At 34.0% G+C, this 20889-nt stretch overlaps 1 protein-coding gene across 2 annotated transcripts; it reads right to left on the minus strand.

Annotated features, from left to right (window-relative positions):
* Positions 1-249: 249 nt before the first annotated feature.
* LOC136065758 (protein NRT1/ PTR FAMILY 5.4-like) lies at positions 250-10349 on the minus strand. Of its 2 annotated transcripts, none has more exons than XM_065769364.1 (4): positions 10081-10349; positions 9730-9950; positions 1931-2472; positions 250-1603 (listed from the first exon to the last, which is right to left on the minus strand). In XM_065769364.1, the coding sequence occupies exons 1-4, from the start codon at positions 10160-10162 to the stop codon at positions 430-432; spliced, it is 2019 nt and encodes a 672-aa protein (XP_065625436.1). In that variant the 5' UTR covers positions 10163-10349; the 3' UTR covers positions 250-429. The 2 variants fall into 2 exon arrangements, with proteins under 2 accessions (XP_065625436.1, XP_065625435.1); XM_065769363.1 differs by having other exon boundaries at positions 250-1606.
* Between the last annotated feature and the right edge of the window lie 10540 nt (positions 10350-20889).

Consider the following 20889-nt stretch of genomic DNA (forward strand, 5'->3'; position numbering starts at 1 on the left):
AGTAAATAAATTTGAATTTTGAAATACGATTAAAAGATTACCTATTGCAACAATATAGTTTGATGTGAAATAAAAGATTACCTATTGCAACAATATATCTCAATGTAAAATAAGAGTTATTTATTACAACACCACATTTCGATGCAACATAATAATTATTGCTATAATCTTATATTGATGTAATAAATTTAAGTTACTATTACAACAAAAAACAACCTAGAGATGCAACAATCTATATATTACATTCATTATTTATTTTTTTTGTTGCAATAGTACTTGTTGTATTATATCTTTTTTCTTATAGTGACTATTTAAATTAGCACTAATACTACTTATATTAATTTCAAACACGCCAACAAAATGCGGTGAGTTATAACATCATTAAACAATTAAGAGTTTAGATTCACCTCAATCCATCCAAATTTAGTCTTATTGGCTTCCTGGCTCATCATCATCAAGGAGTTCATTTTCAGCTTCAGTCAATGCTTGGGATTGCAAAAGGGTTTCCTCCATAGATTCAGGGGAGCCTGCAATATTTGCGGGTGATTCCCTAGAAAATCTGTCAAATAGGCGCATAGAAAAGCCAATGGCTGTCATTGCTGTAGCCACATTTTTTCTCCTCCGTAGTGGGGAAGAGACGCTCCTAGTTGTGTCATCATTGCCATCCACCTTGATCTCGTTTAATTCCACTCCCTCTGATGCATTTCCCATTGGATTAGACCTCTGTGAACAAGGAGCGATGTTCCTAGTTGACCCGGATTGATCTGCTAACTCATCCGTGCCATCTTCCAAGCTTTCGTTTGATTCCTCATCATTTGATGGACTTCCCATGTGGACAGACGTTATTGAGGATGAGGCATACACATAAAAGACAAAGAACACAGAACTCAGTATTGCTAAAGTCAGATAATACTTGTCTACATGACTTGTGTTTATGGTATCCTTGAACCAGCTTCTAAGCCCTAAAACAAAAGGCAAGCTGATGAAATTTCCAATACCTAAAACACAATCATTGAACTGTGAGCCGTAACTTCTCATTGATGTAGCAACATGTTTATAGAAGAATTCCTGAAGTCCATCACTGGCAAGTCCGTCCATTAGTCCTAACAAAATAAATTGCGGAAATAACCAGAGGACACTCATAGAGATAGTCTGATTTGAGTCAATAGGATCAATATTCTCTTCCTCAATCAAATATAGTCGGTGGACCTCTACCTGCCAAGCTACAAAGCAACATAATGCAGAACAAATCATCCCGACACCAATTCTGATCCGCGTAACATGTTGTTGTCTTGCTTTCTTGGACCAAAACATGTATGGTATTATGTCTCGTATAATGGACCTAAGGGCAAATAAAACATTTAAAGGAACCTTGATATTATTGGCAATGTAAAAATCCATGTTGCTTGTTTGTTCATAAAAGAAAGTGTTTCCGGTAGCAGCAACCAAACTACAGCCGAGAAAGCTTGTCCAAATAGGTATCAAAGAAAAAAGTCGCTTTACTTCGCTCACTGGTTCAGCTGTGCAAAGATGCCCAAGAAGTTCTTGTTCTTTTGGACTGACTGGGGGTGTTCGTTCATCAATTACTGCAGCTTTGTCTAACCTTCTGTATTCAATATAGAAAAGAGTGAAGTTCTGGATGTTACAAATTTTATTACATAATGTTTATAATGTTTATAATTGAAGTATCTCCAGTAATAAAATAACATAATAATATATATTCATTTTTTTAATATTCATTATTAGGTTGTTTAAGTTCACTAATCATGCTCATTACTACAACTATGTGAACAAATATGGTTAATGTCATTGCACGTATATACAACATATATATAAATATTGAATTACTCTTTTTTACGAAAGATAGGGAAAAATACACCTAAAACAGGTTATAATTCCTCTTAAAAATAGTGTGTGAGAGATATTTTACCTTAGAAATAGAACTTTAGGCAACAAATATGTTTGACCATGGCTCTTCTCGATCAGTCCCGGCTGTGATTTATAGTTTTCCCAATAAAACCCTTTTTCTGTACGAGGGTAGTTGCGACTCCAATTGTGTCTAGCTGCCATTAAAACTCGAAGAATAATTCTAGAGGAGCTCCCGTCTGGTTTGTGGAGTTTGTAAAAGGAGAGACCATAGCCAAACAAGAACAGCAAAAGAGTTGCTCCCATCACCAAGGCAGAAACTCTGAAGGCCATTTCCCATTTAGCATTTGGAAGGGAAACGAGAGCAATAGTCGCTCCAGAAAACCTGGCAACTCGCCACAAAATATCTGTACGATCATCTATTTCTTCCTGCTTTTCTTCTGTTGGATTTCCTATCTCATCACTCAATTGATCAGCAAGAAAGGCTCTTAGAGGTAGGTTCTGACCAGCCATACCCACTACTAGAATCACCGCTCCAGCATAAAACCCGTTAATCTCTCCAGTTGGACTATGGTACTTAGCTGAGCACCATAAGAGCGTCAATCCCTGCAATATACGTAAAAGACAATGTGACGTGTGGATATTTGTGAAGCGCCATCACTAATATTGTATTTTGAAAGGTGGCTCTATTCTCAGTTAAGTAATACTATAATCACAAATATTTTTACAGACTATTGATGTGATAAATTATTACTAATTTTAATATGGACTTATTACTTACATCATACTTTTTCTTACCAATAATTTTTTGGAAAATGATAAAATCATATTAACTATTTGTAAAAATGTTTGTGTCTGTAGCATTATTTTTCATAATTTCACCACGTGGGTCTTGCCCGTGAGTGTAAAAATCATTGTGTGATTTGCACAACACATGCTAAGAAAATCTAAAAGATTTGTGAACTCAATTTTTATCATAATCCTAATTTATCAGTGAATTATGAAAAAAAGAAAAAGAAAAGTGGTACAAAATGATTTTTGTTTAGGATTTTGTGTGAACATTTTTTTTTTCCTTTTACTTAGTAGGAATTTGTGTGAACAATAAGGTCTTTTTATCTTGTCCTATTTGATTATAAATATATCATTTGTGTGAACAGAAAAAAAGTTTTATATAAACACAAAGAGAGGTGCTAGCTATTGTTTCAGTTTGAGGGCTTAAAGTTAAAGAGTTTGAGAGGCTTAAAAGATCTTATCAATTGAGGGTATTTATTGATTACATAGATACTTTGTAATTTCTATTTGATATATAGTAGATTTATTCTCATTGCCCTTTGGCAGGATTTATGACTGAACCAAATAAAATGTTTGGGGTTTTTCTCTTGTTTATAACCAACAGATGTCCGGCATAATACGCGAATACATTATAAATTTTATATAAAAATATTTTATAAAAGGTTATTTTTATAGTTATATAATACTTATTGGGTGGTATTATATTTTACAATTAGTTATATCATATGTCATTAAAAGGGAAAGAAAATATGAATTATTACAATTAATATAATTCTGTAAAAGAATATATTGTTTGACTGAGAACTCACAAATATTTTATTATTTTGACTAATTTAATTACTTAACCACATACTTATTTTCTATATTTTTTATTGCATATATTATGTTAAGACATATGTGATTCACTTATTAGGAACATATGTCATTATTTTATGTAATTGGCTAATCCTTTGATAAAATGCAATTTACTTGTATTTGGTTAGATCTAGGATGTGTTTAATACTTCAAGAAACCTCGTTTCAAGATCAAGTGTTAAAACCATGCAAGTTTATCCAAGATTCAAACCAAGGAAGTGTCTGTCATTGAAACTCGACAGCTAGCATCTATTGAACTTGAAGAGCTGTTCCAGCCCCGTGGCTCGACAGCAGCTTGATAGATAGCTATCTGTCAAGGTTTAAGAAAAACAGATTTTTCTGTTCTGTTTTCTTCCAATCCGTGATTGTATGTTTGAGTTTTCTTTTCTCACAATCCTAGACATATAAAAGGATTATTTTAAGAGCCTTCAAAGGTGGATATAAGTTGCATAAGTGTTGAGCAAAGTTTGTTCAAGCAAATTGTGACCAGAGACAGAATTTGCCCTAATTCATCTTTCTTGTGAAGAAGCTGCTGTGTTTGTGCACTGTAGGGTTTTGTAATCAAAGAACTTCTTGATCTTCATCGTTTGATGAACTGAGGAACTTTGTAGCCAACAACCTTCTCTAGTTGGTGATTGATGTCGCGTACTGGGATCTGCGCAATTGGTTAGTCACGTACTGGGTGCCGTGCATTCAAATGAGAGATTGTCACTACAGAACTAGTCCAATTGGGTATTGAGATAAGAATTCAACTGTAGGTTGGTATAAGGTACTGTAATTCCTTTACTTGTAATTGTTTGTTGTGATAATAGTGGATTCTTGAAAGTGGTGAACTTAAAATCACCCGGTGAGATTTTTGCCGCGTAGGTTTTCCCCATTCGTAAACAAATCACTGTGTCAATTTATTTTCCATTGCATACTTAGTTTAATTGGTGATTTGTTTGTGCTACCACGCATGTTTTTGCTGGATAACCCTAGGTAAAAGAGTCAGCAAGCATGTTTCTGCTCCTTGGGATTTGTTGTAGGAGAAAGATTCAAACCCCAACTGCAAGTGCCTAACTTGTTCCAAATAGTCCTGCATTCTTGCATCCCTGGCTTCTAGATCTCCCTTTACTTGGCTTACAACCAACCTTGAATCTAAAAATGTCTCCACTGTTCTTTTTCCCATTTTCTGAATCATAGCCATTCCCACTAACAAAGCCTCGTACTCAGCCTCACTGTTCATGGCCGAGAAGCCCAGCCTTGAGGACTTCTCAATGATGATTCTTTCAGGAGATACTATGACTAGCCCTACTCCTGATTCCCTTTGATTTGCTGTGCCATCGACATACACCTTCCAAGATAAAGGTTCTCGTAAGGAGATTATCCCAACTGATTTTCCATCCATGTTTGGCATTTCACCATTTTCTTCTAGGGAAGGCTCGGCAAACTCAGCCACTAAATCTGCAAAGACCTAGCCCTTTATAGAATTGTGAGGCAAACACTTGATATCGAAAGCTCTTAGGATCATTCCCCATTTTGCAATCCTCCTTGTGTAATCAGCTTTCCGAAGCAGTGGTTGAAAAGGGAGTTGGGTTAGAACCATAATAGTGTGAGCTTAAAAGTAATGTGGGAGCTTCCTCGTGGCATGTACTATTGCCAAGATGGCCTTCTCCAAGGGTAAATAACGAACCTTTGCCTCATGTAGTGATTTGCTCACATAATAAATTGGTCTCTGTACCCCATCATCAACTCGTATCAGCACTAGACTCACCCGATGTGAGGCTACATCAATGTAGGCAAATAGAACCTCTTTCTCCTCAGGTTTGGACATAATAGGTGGCTGAGAAAGATATTCCTTCAGTTGTTGGAAGACTGAGGAACATTCGTCTATCCATGCAACAATTGGAAGAAGGGCTCGCACTTGTTTGTTGACAGAGAAATGAATCGGTTCAAGGCGGCAGTCATTCTTGTTAACTTCGGGACCTCTTTGGGATTCCGAGGAGGCTGCAGGTTGTTAATTGCTTTAATCTGATTAGGGTCAACTTTGATTCTGCGATGGGTAACCATATAACTAAGAAACTTGCCAGAGCCTACGCCGAAAGAACACTTAGCGGCAATAAGGCGCAATTTGTATTTCCTCAGTATCCCGAAAATATTCTCGAGGTCATCTATATGCTCAGACTTTGCTTTACTTTTTACCACCATATCATCTATATACATCTCAATATTTTTGCCTAACTAAGGCTCAAATATCCTGGTCATCATCCTTTGGTAGGTAGACCTTACATTTTTCAATCCAAAGGGCATCACTTTGTAGTGGTAGTTCCCAGTGGGTGTAAGAAAAATAGCCTTTTCCTGATCGTCCAAAGCTAACGGTATCTGATGATAGCCCTGAAAGGCATCCAAAAATCTCATCCGATGATGGCCTACAGTTGCGTCCACTAATTGATCTATCCGAGGCAAGGGGGAAAGGGTCTTTTGGGCAAGCTTTTTTTAAATCCGTAAGTCTACACATACTCGCCACTTTCCAGTTTTCTTTTTACCACTATTATGTTGGCCAGCCACTCAGGGTAGAACACCTCCTTTATGGCCCTAGCTTGCTTGAGCTTGAGTACTTCCCCCTTGACAGCGTCAAAATGTTCCCTAAATGAGCACCGAGGTGATTGCTTCTTGGGGATGGCAAAGGGATTAACGTTTAAACGATGGTAAATGAAATCTGGATCCACGCAGGGGCTTCGTAGGCACTCCATGTAAACATGTCAATATTTTTTTCGGAGAAAATCTATTAGCTCTTGCCTTTCTCGAAGAGGTAGTTGAACTTCGACTTGAAAGAACTTCTCCTCATCATCCTTAATGACAACTCTTTCCAATTGCTCTCATTTTGCCCCTTCTTCCCCTATCTCCGTGGATAGCATTAGTACCTTTGATTGCTATAAGTCTTACCCCGCAGAGGCTAAGGACTCACCCCTGGTCTGATGTCTAATTGTGGCCACCATGCATTACCCAGCAATAGATTGGCTCCCCACTAACTCCTCAACCCGATCTCTAGACAGATACTTCACCTTCAAATGTAGGGTGAAAGGTATGACTCATCTGGTATGAAGCCAAGGCCTTGCCATAATAGCAACGTAGAAGGAGTAGGCATCTATTACAATGAAGTTTACCTCCACGACCTCTGTCCCTGTCTGAATGGGTAGTTAGATTTGGCCTTTTAGAAAGACAATCTTCCTGTCAAACCTTATTAGAGGGGAATCATAATAGGTTAAGTCCTCAGATCTCAGCTTTAATCCCTTAAATAAGTCAGTGCACATGATCTCTGTGCCGCAACCCGGATCTACCAACACTCTTTTCATATCGTACCCACCTATCCTGAGGGTGATCACTAGGGCATCATCATGTTATTGCAAGGTCCCAACCTTATCCTCATCTAAAAAGCTCAAAGCCAGCTGAACATCCATTCTACATCTCTTTGAATTAGGGGATGAGCCATCTGTAGATGGCCGAGCTACAGACATCACCCTCGATGGCTGAGAGCCAGTCCTTCCCGGAGCAGCAAAAATGACACTGATTGTACCTAAAGGTAGTCTTGCAGAAGTATCTCTTTGAGCCCCCGACCCTGCCTAACCACCTTGTCTGTTAGGTTGATATAGGAATTGCTTCAACTTTCCTGCCTTAACTAATTGCTCCAAGTGGCTTCACAAAGTCCTGCAATCCTCAATAGTGTGCCCTCATTCTTTGTGGTACTGGCAATAAAGACTTTGGTTACGCTTCGTGGGGTCTCTCCCCATCCTGTTTGGCCATTGAAAGTATGGCTCATTCTTGATTTTTTTCCAGGATTTGGTGTACCAGCTCTCGGAACACAGTATTAACTACCTGAGTAGTAGTAGATGCAGAATGCCCCGTAAAATCTCTCTATGGTCGATTGTTATTGTACCTATCCGACCTGAGATCCCTTCTGTCCTGAGAGACCACCTTAGCCTTCCCCTTTCCCTATTGCTAGTCCTCTTCGACCTATTTATACTCATCAATACGGTCCATGAGCAAACGCACACTCCTAACTGGTTTTTTGGTCAAAGATTTTCTCAGATTGTGCTATGTGGGTAAGTCAACCTTGAAAGTTCTTACAGCTACGTCATCAAAGTTCCCATCTATCTCGTTGAACATCTCCCAGTATCTGTCAGAATACGTTTTCAGGGTCTCCCCTTCTCTCATAGTCATAGATAGCAAAGAGTCCAAAGGCCGGGGAACTCTATTGCAAGTCACAAAACGAGCCTCAAATGCCCTAGTAAGCTCCTTAAAGGAGCTAATGAAACCTTCTTTGAGGCCGTCAAACCATCTCATCGCCACAGGCCCCAAACTGGATAGGAACACTTTGCACATCAAGGCCTCATTCTTGGAGTGAACAACCATTCTTTGGTGGAAGTAGCTACTGTGCTCCACAAGGTCCGTTCTGCCATTATAAATGGTGAATGTTGGCTGGGCAAATTGCCGAGGAAGTTTTCCCCCTTCGATTTCACTCATAAACAGTGATTTAAAGATCTAGTTAAGAGCCCTGCTCATAGCATCATTGCCCAGATCTTTGCGAGATGGACTCTCTCCTCTACTTATAATGACGGTCCTCATTATACGAAAGAGACTCATTGGGAGGAGTCCTGGACCTGGGCCTGTAGCTATTATCTCCATCATCATCAGAAGAAAGGTCAGAATCCGAGGGAGTTCTTCTCTGTTGCTCATGGCGTAGCCTCCAACAAAGACGGTCAATCTCCAACTGCATACTTCTAGTATTCCCCTCATGAGAGATGTAACTCCCGCCTCGAGACTGGCTTCTACTAGTATACGTGGTGTGCGCACTGACCTCGTGGTCCCTCCTTTATTCAAGATTGAGAAATTGGTCCTGATGTTGAGAACCAATAGACTCCTCCTAATTGGACCCCGAACCTACCATAGATAGACGTTGATCTCACTAAAGCTCAAGCTTACCCACAGGCGATGCCAATTGTAAGGGTGGCGTTTTGATTCCTGAGCCCAAAAGGCAAATGGATTCAGACTCAAAGAGTCCAACACAATGAATTTATAAAGAGTGAGCTTAGAAACTAGGTTTCAATGGGTTAAGCAACACGCCCAGTGGATTAAAGATAATGAGAAAGCAAAGAAAGACAAGGTTTATGCAAATAAATCCTTCCTCGACGAAGTCCGAGGAGAGTGGTTTTAGAATATAGTTCCTTTAGTCTCGGATACAATTTTAGTTCTTATTGCTACAGTATTTTCTCTATAAATTTCTTAATCCCCTCTCCCTGGAGGGTCTCTTACATTATATAACTCCCTTTAGATGATCTTGGCTCTCTATTTATTGATCATCTGAGCCACTACTTGAGTGCTTGTCCCATCAGACACTTTATCAGACCCCTTGTGAGTTGCGACAGCGAAGGCAGCACTGTTCAGAGGTTTTTTCTACATAAATGCAGTCAAGAGGTTTCGTGGGATGCATTAAATGTGGTGGTAACCACTATCCCTTCAGCCATGTCAGGGCTAACCCCTTCTCCGAAACTCTTTTTCTACAGTATGACCTCCTCTGATAACGTGCCACTGACGTGACCCTACTGTCCAAGGGTGTGACCTCCTAGGCACGATAATGGCCCCCTCGGCCATGAGTATGATGTGTGGTGCAATTACCCAAATAGTTACAATATGACTTAAAATTGTTATGATTTAATTATTTTATATTTTTAACAAAATTCAAGATAATTTGTACATGAGGTTTATTTATTTACTAAAAGTCATTACATGAAACCCCTTTTTTTTTTTTTTTTTTATATTCATTTTATACAACATACTTTTGAAAAATTCATACTACTTTCAATTTATCCGAAATTCATGGAAAATATTGTAAATTATATCCATCTTTCTCTAGACTAATTTGAAAATATATCAATAATTTAAAACATATTTTCATAAATGAAACTTTGAATCTTGATTTTGTTTAATTAATTTTCATTTTTATCTAGCCAAATTAACCATTATCTAAAATAATATTAGGTGTGAATATTTAATTTAGAAAAAAGAATATTTTGTCAGAATTTCTAATGACACCTCAAGAACTGTAATACGGATCATACAAGTTATGGGATGGAGTGGTTTTTGAAAATAGGAGGCTACTCCTTGATTTTTTTTCAAACTTCATGGAGGCTAGGTTTAATATACCTCTGACTGTGAGCCCAATCATATATGGACTTACCAAAATATAGGCAACGGTGGTAAAGAAAACCACTTTGAAACGACCCATACAGGAATCTGCTACATAAGCGAGAAAATGTGATAATACAATAGTTACGCCATCTTGGACTTTTATAATTGCTACAGCTTCTGGTAGATGTTGCTTCTTCCATTTATGTGTGAAATAAACTATCAAGCAGCACACCGCTGCATATTCAGCGAAGCTTTGGCTCAAAACTAAACCTGAAGTTCAACAAGTAAAAAAGGAGAAAGATATAAATATCAGTTATGTTGAAATCCAACAAAGTATTGCTAATTTGTCCGCGAAAATTAAAATTAATAGCCAACCAACTTTAGTTTCAGGAATCATTACCTAAAATGAAGAAGGCTTTTGGGGAGAAGAAAATATAATTATTGTGAAACCATTCCTTGACTCGACGGCATCTACCCCTCATTCTCAATTTCCGTGGGAGTCGGTACGGCCGGTATTTTGCACAAAAAAAGAAAGAAGTGCTGGGATTCTTAGAAAAGCCAGTAACTTTTTTGGTTTGACAAACTGATCAATTATATTTATAGGAAGAAGAAGATAAAATTATGGCTAAAATGCAAAACGTTGGAGAAAATAGACTGCCACTGCTAAATTGGGTCTTCAACGCCTTTCTCTCTCAAAAAAAAAGAAAAAAGAAGGTTTTCAACGCTCGTGGGCGGAGTTTTTAATTTCTCTTTAGATGTATTTTGTGGAACAAGACAGGTGCCATAACCATCACAGTGAAATTGTGGTTCAGATTTTTTTTTTTTTTAATAAAATACATTTAAATTTTGACATGTCTATTTTAATAACTGATGTAGAGTTTATTTTAAGGTTTTTGTTAACAGATTAATGACAAGGTAAAATTCAAACCATTTATTTTAAAATGGAAGATTAGGATTAAAAAAATATTATATGGTTGAGTATCTTAAAAATTCTAAAAGATCTAAATCTCTATTTAAAAATATCTACGCACGTTTAATACATTCTTTTTCCTAAAAACTAGAACACACTAAATGCAGCAATTTACTCATTTTCTAAATTCTAAATTTTAGTTTCTTAAAAATCTTTTCAAGTGTAACCTCATTAATAATAGACAAGTTCAAATTAAAAAATTACATTAAACTCAAAATAAATAAATAAATAAAATCTTAGCGCAGTTGTTTGAAAGAAGAGTAGAATTAAGACCGGATGTTTTGCTAAATGTATTACTGATGAAGTGGTTTGGTTAGAAGAGTCCCCTCCGCCTGCTTTGGAGGCATTGTATTTTGATTCTCATTGATTAATGATATAAGTTTTGGTCCGGTTTCAAAAAAAAAAAAAAGACCGGACGTGGTCCAATGTACCACTCAACCCACAAACCTAATAGGCCAAAAAATATGGCCTACAAGTAAAAAAAATGTCAAAACTATGGCCCTAAAAGAAAGACGAAGATCCAACTAGTTGAAAAAAAAAATCTTTGGACTAATTTTTGCTTTATTATGTCAGCTTTTTTTTAGCTGTATAGGGTGAGGATCCAACTTTATAGAGAAAAAGAAAAAATTCCGTAAAAGTTAAAATTTTAACAAAAATATCAAAATACCAATTTTTTTCACATTTTCTTACAAACTCAAGCTTTTAGCCCACATTTCTGTTTTTTATCCGTAAGGGTGTGTTTGGTTGGGTTCAAAAATAGAGTGAATAGAAATATAGGAGAAAAAATAAATAAGAAAATGGGTAATGGGTGTGTTTGGTTGAGAGGGGGAAAAGTGGTAGGGCCCAACATTTTTCTCTCCGGACCCACCAAAATTAAATCACCACAATTTGGAGTGAAAACATAGATAGAAATGTTTAGAAATATATTGGACAAAATTGCCCAAGCTAATGTACAAAGCTTTTTAAGTTTTTTTTTTTTTTTTTTTTTTTGAGGGACTTTAACTAATCAAAATAGTAAAATCACAAAAATATTGCTAATTGATTTTGAACATTAAAAAAAAAAAAATGAACATATTAGGCAGACCAACGTAACGAATTTGAAATAGGATCTTTCTCCCAATCAAGGATCATGGATCACGAATTGGAAGGGGGAAAAGTGGTAGGGCTTGACATTTTTCTCTTTGGGCCCACCAAAATTGAATCGACCCAATTTGGAGTAAAAACACCTACTAATGGAAAATTTCTTTATTTCGAAATATATTAATTTTATAAATTAATACACTTAGTAAATAATAGCTATTACAACCTTGTTGGAGATGAATAGTTATTCTTCATTTTAAAGAATAGCTATTTATAAGGAATTACTATTTCCTGTAATAAAAACATAATCAAACTACTGAATAGCTAAACTATAAGAAAAACTATTACATTAATTACAATGTCTATTACAGTTTACTAAACGTACCCCTAATGTTTTAGGATGAAGAAGAGTGGATTGCAATGGGGAAGTACCTCATTTACGCTGGTTCATGTTGACTCAGCTACTGAAGTAGGATGGAAGTTTCGGAAATATATATTTTCTAACATTGCACAAATATTTTCTAAATTAAATGAAGTTTAATTCAAAAATTAACAATAAGCACAAAATAAATCTTCCAAAAATCAAAAACCTTAAATTAAAGTTTATGAAAAATCTTATTGTTAGGATTATAAAATATGTGGTTTTTCAATTAATTATATATATATATATATATAATTATAACACTGAAATGATACATAGATATTAATTAATTCTGAAATGTTTCATTCTTCTGGCAAAACAGAAACGACAACATGTACAAAGTTGACTCCCTCGCCCAAAATACTAGTATCCAAACCTATCTACTACACATTTTCGCGACCTCTTAAAGAAAAAATTTGATATGCTAAAATACTTAAAATATTAGTTAGGGAATCGATTTTTGAATTCAAAGTCCTTATTAATTTCCTCTCAACAACTTCACTACGACTCAAAAGATAAAACTAAGTTGGCAATACATCTCTTTCTTCTTTGTGGTGAAAGCAATACATCCCATTCATTAACGTAAAAGGTGCAAAATAATTTTCATTGCCATTATCTGCCTTCTGCATCTTATCCACCATCCTGACTTCTTCCTCCCACATTAGTGAATCAGATTTGTTCATTAGTTGACTTCTTTACTCAGTCAAGCTGGCTTGCTTGTTCTTTAGTGCAGTCTGGGCCCATAGTTTGACTTAAATGTCCATATACGAGAAGTTGCACATTAGTCCTGAACCACACCTCTAAACGTATATTCTCCTTTAATCCGATCACTGCAAAGATTCTGTTTTCTAGAGGCAACTGGCAAGTGGGAACGCATCGGGATATTCTTCCACGGAAACCCTTCACGGTTCCTTTAATAAGTGCAGCTGTGGTCAATAAGTTCACATATATTGTAACGTTCACAGCTCTTTCAGATTTTTCATTTTTGATAGCTTCAACATCTTATGGCATCTTCTCCTCCTAAAATTTAATGTTATTGCTACTATATATAAACATAAATTAATAAAGGAATATGTTTATTATGAGTGCTTGATAGCTTCAACATGAATTTGCTCAGTAAAATTTGTGTGAAGTATGAACAATAAGGTCATTTTATCTAGTTTCTCAAAAAAAAAAAAAAAAAAAAGGTCATTTTATCTTGCCCTATTTGATTATAAACATATAATCCGTGTGAACAGTAAAAGTATGTAAACACAAAGAGAGGTGCTGTTGTTTTTAATTTTGAGGGCCTAAAGAGTTTCAGAGAGTTAGAAGATCTTATTACCTGTGAGGGTTTTTTGTTTACGTAAATATACTTTGTAATTTCTATTTGATACAGTAGATTTATCCTCATTGTCCTTGGACATGATTTATCACTAAACCAAATAAATGTTTGATGTTATTCTCTTGTTTATAACTAACAGACCTCTCTCATATACGCGAATACATTATAAGTTTTATATAAAATATTTTGTAACAAAAATTTGATTTTAGTTGCATAATATTCATTACGTGGTATTATATTTGACAATTAGTTATACTGTCATTAAAAAAGAGAGGAAATATAATTTATCATAATTGATAAAATTCCGTAAAAGAATATATTATTTGAATGAACTTACAAATATTTAATTATATTGACTAACTTAACCACATAATTATTTCCTTATTTTTTATTGCGTATATCATTTAATTTTCTCCTGTGTACTGTTTTTTTTTTTTTTTTCCTTTCAATTGTTGCTATAATAACTAAAGTTGATCAAGAATGTCATATTCCAAATTAATTTTTTTTAGTATAAATAATAGAGAAATATCCATATAAATTATAAACACTCCAGTCTTTTATTAGCATTGCTTTGGAAAAACCCACATTTAAATCCTCCCTCCCAAGTCTCAACTATTTTGATAAAAAAAAATCATAGAAATTACCTTTATATTAATAATTAGAATATCGCTTATGAAAAATTAATACTTAAAAATGAATAAATGTGCTTCATTAAACACATTAAAATAAATTAATATTTTCTCAAAAAAAAAAAAAACTATTATTTCTGTTGAATAGAAAAGAATACTAAATATAATTAAAGCAAAAATTAAATTTTTTTTTTTTGTTTTTTTTTTGTTTGAGGTAGAAGGTTAAATGAAGAGTATTCTATTTCCTTCTCAAGGAATACACATCACATGGAAAAACCTTATAGGTTGGTTTAGAGCACAATCAGAAGTTGAATTGACTTGAGAAGTGTTAAAATAAAAAATATAATTTTTAATGAGCAAATAAATAAATTTTTGAAAGATAAGAGCAAAGAAAACCCTTGCTATGCGTACACATGAATCAGCTTGCGTATGCGACTTTCTACATGCGTACGCAGGCTTGATCTTGCGCACGCATAGCGATTCTAGAAACCTAAACAAAACAAGTTTTTTGCATTTATGTTGAGGTTTGAAACAAATCCCATATCATCTAGAGATTGTTCCAAACCCCTTTTTCACACTATAAAAGGCCTTACATGGTATTTTTCGAAAACACACAGAAATCCCCCAGGAAAACATTAAGATTCATTAGAAATAGTGAATCAAAAGAGAGTTTTTCACAAAACACCCTCAAGTCAATTTTCTTTTAATTAGGGTATTTTCTGGCCTTCATATTTGAGTTTAATCTTTACTAATTACTTTTTTATTGAATTGTGAATAGATTTGACTAAGGGGAATGGTCAAAAATCAAGCTTGAAGAGCTTTTCTTTGAGGTATTAGTTTTAAACCTTTCTTTTTCTTTTCTTTTATTTTCTGCTTTTAATTCTTTTTTTTTTCTTGATTTTTGTTATAACATGTTTTGATATGCTTTTCTTGTACAGATTTGTGTCTTTGTATGTTTAAAATGCACGTTAGGTTGCTAGAATTTCTGTTTTAAGGTTCTACCCTGTTTTCGTGCTTTTAGCGTTTCTGGGCAAGAACAAGCCTGCGTACTTGCCTACGTACGTAAGCTTGTTCTTGCATGCGCAAGCTGCTACCCAGAAACCATAATTTTTGTTTTTTTGTTTGTTTTGTTTCTACTTTCACATGTTTGTTTGTTTAGCTTTCTTTTTTATGTTTTTATGCTCTTAATGTCTATGTTTCACGTGTTTAATTTCTTATTTGCTCTCACATGTTAGAATTAGGGTTTATTTAGTGTTTTCTTTGTTTCAATATCATAATCATGCATTCATATGCTCATGCATAATGCCATAGGTACTAAGTTGCTATAAGGTAAGTCATGCATTGCGAATGCTCATGCATTGTGGTATGATCTTGCTTAGGTTTCATGTTTATGTTGGTGATCTTGATGCCTTGGATGATGACATGCTTTGTTTAGCTTTGTTTCTCCTTTTGATCTTTAATGCTCACATGTTTCTGCCTTGGTTCAATTATACGTGTTGCTACCTTATTTTTTTACTGCCTAGTTTGATATGCTTTGATGCCTTGATTAGATGAATGCTAGGTTGGTTGAGATGTATGCTAGATGAATGTTAGGAGATACCATGCTAGATGAATGTTAGGGTCTTTGATGAAGTGATATGCATGATTAGATTTATGGTAGGCTTTGTTTGTGAGCATGATAGATGTATGGTTAGGGATGTTTGGTGCCATGTTGATTGATAGATGCATGATTAGTGTGTGTGTGTGTGTGAGTTAGATAACAATGTTGAGTATGCCTTTAATAGGGTTAAAACATAAGACACAATGATGAGAAGTCAACCTTAGGGTTGGGTGGTTTTGGGTGTCTAACACCTTCCTAAGACCGTACCTTAACTCCGAACCCATATCTCTAGTAATAAAATCAAAAGGTTCTTTCTCGAAAGGACGCTATATATATGGTTCCTAGACCATTGCAAAAACTGGGTGGCGACTCCATTTCGACTCCATCCCTTATGTCCACAGATATATATCAAAAGTGCATTTTGACCAAAAGGTACCTACTAAATGAAAAGGTACCTATTGAAGGGTTATAATCATTTGAGTATAAATAATGGCTTATATTCACTTGATAGCTACTTTTTCCCTTCCAAAAGTTAGTTTCTTAGAAACAAAGAAATCCTGTGGGTATTCTTTAAAATTGCTATTTGTAGAACTCAATAATTTGGTTGTATCCTAGGAACAAATTGTAGAAACCCTTTAGCAACTTGCGTATGAAGACAAATTAATATTGTCTCAAGATAACATTCAATTGTGCCTCCAAGTCAATCATAATTTCTAATTACATGTTATGTTCATATTGTTCTTTCTTTTTTAATCCTTGGTTTGGTGAAATTCCCAACACTTCCAATACATGGATGCAAATTATTATCTTTACCAAAAGCTAACCAAAGCATGCAAAAACAAAGGAACATGGATTGTCCCTATTTAGTACAGCACTTCCCCATCATGGATTGTCCCTATTTATATATAGGCCATACGAAAAGTGTTTTTGGGGGGGGGGGGGGGGCTATAGAGTGCCAATCAAAACAAAGGAACATGATCGAGGATTATTTTCTAAAAGGATCAATAAGAAACATAAATTATACAAAATTTAAAACAAAAAAAGAATTTAAATATATTGATATCACAAACACACACACACACAACACAACCACACAAACCCAAATACATGATATTTCATATTTTAAAATTGTTACATGATAGCTTCATTATCAATCTTACGATTTATATATCAAAAAAAAAAAATCCTTCGATTTATATCTCTTTCAATTTACATAGTCAATCAATTATTCATCCACTAATCTCTTATTTAATTGATTTATTTCAAAAATTTTAAGATTTAAAAGGGCCTTTTCTAATCTTTGAGAAAATGGGTAATGAGTGGTTTGGCTGGGAGGGGGAAAAGTGTTAGGGCTCAACATTTTTCTCTCCGGGCCCACCAAAATTGAATCGCCCCAATTTTGAGTGAAAACACAGATGGAAATGTCTAGAAATATTTTGGACAAAATTGCCTAGGCTAATGTTCAAAGCTTTTTAACCAATCAAAATAGTAAAATCGCAAAAATATTGCAAATCGATTCTGAACATTAAAAAATAATAATAATAATGAACATATTAGACCGACCAAAGTAAGGAATTTAGTATAGGATCTTTCTCCCATTCAAGGATCATGGATCACAGATTGGAAGGGGAAAAAGTGGTAGGACCTAACATTTTTCTCTTTGGGCCCACCAAAATTGAATCAACCCAATTTGGAGTGAAAACACCTACTAATGGAAAATTTCTTTATTTGGAAATATATTAATTTTATAAATTAATACACCTACTAAGGAATAATTATTACAACCCTTTTAGAGATGAATAGTTATTCCTCATTTTAAAGAATAACTATTCATAAGGAATTACTATTTCCTGTAATAAAAACATAATCAAACTACTGAATAGCTAAACTATAGGAAAAACGATTACATTCATTATAGTGTCTATTACAGTCTACCAAACGTACCTCCAATGTTTTAGGACGGAGAAGAGTGGATTGCAATGGGGAAGTAACTCATTTACGCTAGTTCGTGTTGACTCAGCTATTGAAGTAGGATGGAAGTTTCGAAAATATATATTTTCTAACATTGCACAAATATTTTCTAAATTAAATGAAGTTTAATTAAAAAATTAACAATAATCTCAAAATAAATCTTCCAAAAATCAAAACACTTAAATTAAAGTTTATGAACAATCTTATTGTTAGGATTATAAAATATGTGGGTTTTCAATTAATTATATATATAATTATAACACCGAAATGGTACACTGATATTAATTAATTCTGAAATGTTTCATTCTTCTGGCAAAACAGAAATGACAACATGTACGAAGTTGACTCCCTTGCCCAAAATACTAGTATCCAGACCTATCTACTACACATTTTCACGACCACTTAAAGAAAAAGTTTGATATGCTAAAATACTTAAATATTAGTTAGGGAATCGATTTTTGAATTCAAAGTCCTTATTAATTTCCTCCGAACAACTTCACTACGACTCAAAAGATTAAACTAAGTTAGCAATACATCTCTTTCTTATTTGTGGTAAAAGCAATACATCCCTTTCATTAACGTAAAAGGTGCAAAATAATTTTCATTGCCATTATCTGCCTCCTGCATCTTATCCACCACCCTAACTTCTTCCTCCCACATTAGTGAAACAGATTTGTTCATTAATTGACTTCTTTACTCAGTCAAGCTGGCTTCTTGTTCTTTAGTGCAGTCTGGGCCCATAGTTTATGACTTAATGTCCCTATATGAGAAGTTGCACATTAGTCCTGAACCACACCTCTAAACGTATGTGTTGAATAGAGCTAATATTTAACAGTATGTTCTCCTTTAATCCGATCACTGCAAAGATTCTGTTTTCTAGGGGCAACTGGCAAGTGGGAACGCATTGCGATATTCTTCCACGGAAACCTTTCACGGTTCCTTTAATTAGTGAAGCTGTGGTCAATAAGTTCACATATATTGTAACGTTCACAGCTCTTTCAGATTTTTCATTTTTGATATATAGCTTCAACATCTTATGGCATCTTCTCCTCCTAAAATTTAATGTTATTGCTACTATATATAAACATAAATTAATAAAGGAATAAGTTTATTATGAGTGCTTGATAGCTTCAACATGAATTTGCTCAGTAAAATTTGTGTGAAGTGTGAACAATAAGGTCATTTTATCTTGCCCTATTTGATTATAAATATGTAATCCGTGTGAACAGTAAAAAGTATGTAAACACAAAGAGAGGTGCTGTTGTTTTTAATTTTGAGGGCTTAAAGAGTTTCAGAGAGTTAAAAGATCATATTAGCTGTGAGGGTTTTTTGTTTACGTAAATATAATTTGTAATTTTTATTTGATACAGTAGATTTATGATCCTCATTGTCCTTGGACATGATTTATTACTAATCCAGATAAATGTTTGATGTTATTCTCTTGTTTATAACTAACAGACCTCTCTCACGTACGCGAATACATTATAAGTTTTATATAAAATATTTTGTAAAAAAAAAATATATATATATATATAGTTGCATATTATTCATTACGTAGTATTATATTGACAATTAGTTATATTGTCATTAAAAAGAGAGGAAGTATAATTTATTATAATTGATCAAATTCCGGAAAAGAATATATTATTTGAATGAACTTACACTATTTAATTATATTGATTAACTTAACCACATAATTATTTTCTTATTCTTTATTGCGTATATCATTTAATTTTCTCCTATGTACTTTTTTTTTTTCCCTCAAGGTTGCTATAATAATAATACTAAAGTTGATCAAGAATGTCATATTCCAAATTAATTGTTTTTAGTATAATAATAGAGAAATATCCATATAAATTATAAACTCTCCAGTCTTTATTGGCATTGCTTGGGAAAAACCCACATTTAAATCCTCCCTCCCAAGTCCCAACTATTTTGACAAAAAAAAAAAAAAAAATCTATAAATTACCTTTATATTAATAATTAGAATATCACTTATAAAAAATTAATACTTAAAAATGATAAATGTGCTTCATTAAACACATTAAAAAAAATTAATATTTTCTCAAAAAATGAAAAAAAAAAAAAAAAAAAGCTGCACACCCTTGCGCAATGGTCACTCTACAATATTAAATGTTTGTGGGTACGGAGTAAGGCTGAGGTTCAAGTCTCTAGGAGAAGTTTCACACACATATACACTTAGATTATGATAAAGTATAATTTCTATCTTGTATCAAAAAGGGAAAAAAAACTATTATTTCTGCTGAATAGAAAAGAATAATAAATATAATATAAGCAACAATTAATTTTATTTTTATTTTTATTATTTTTTTTTAGGTAGAAGGTTAAATGAAGAGTATTCTATTTCCTTCTCAAGGAATACACATTAAATGGGAAAACCTTATAGGTTGGTTTAGGGCACAATCTGAAGTTGAATTAACTTGAGAAGTGTTAAAATGAAAAATAAACTTTTAATGAGCAAATAAATCAATTTTTGAAAGATAAGAGTAAAGGAAACCCTCATTATGTGTACGCATAGTCAGCCTGCATACGTGACTTTCTGCATGCGTATGCAAACTTGATCTTACGCACGCATAGTGATTTCTAGAAACCTAAACAAGACAAGTTTTCTGAATTTATGTTGAGGTTTGAAACGAATCCCACATCGTCTAGGGATCGTTCCAAACCCTTTTTCAACTAAAAAAGGCCTTACATGGTATATTTTCGAAAACACACAGAAATCCAAGGAAAATACTAAGATTCACTAGAAATATTGAATCAAAAGAAGTTTTTCACAAAACACCTCAAGTCAATTTTCTTTTAATTAGGGCTTTTCTGGCGTTGATATTTGAGTTTAATCTTTACAAACACTTTTTTATTGAATTGTAAATAGAGTTGACTGAGGGAACGGTCAAAAATCAAGCTTGAAGAGCTTTTCTTTGAGGTATTATTTTAAACCTTTTTTTTTTTCTTTTCTTTTACTTTATGTTTTAATTATTCTGTTTTTCCTTTTTTTTTTTTTTTTGGTTATAACATGTTTTGATATGCTTTTCTAGTACAGGTTTGTGTTTTTGTATGTTTAAAATGCATGTTAGGTTGCTAGAATTTCCATTTTAAGGTTTTGGTCTGTTTTCGTGTTTTTAGGGTTTTTGGGCAAGAACAAGCTTGCGTAATCATAATCTTGCCAGCGTACACAGGCTTGATTATGAGTACA

Source organism: Quercus suber, unplaced genomic scaffold (assembly GCF_002906115.3).
Source record: "Quercus suber isolate HL8 unplaced genomic scaffold, Cork oak 2.0 scaffold_1127, whole genome shotgun sequence".
Lineage (NCBI taxonomy): Eukaryota > Viridiplantae > Streptophyta > Magnoliopsida > Fagales > Fagaceae > Quercus > Quercus suber.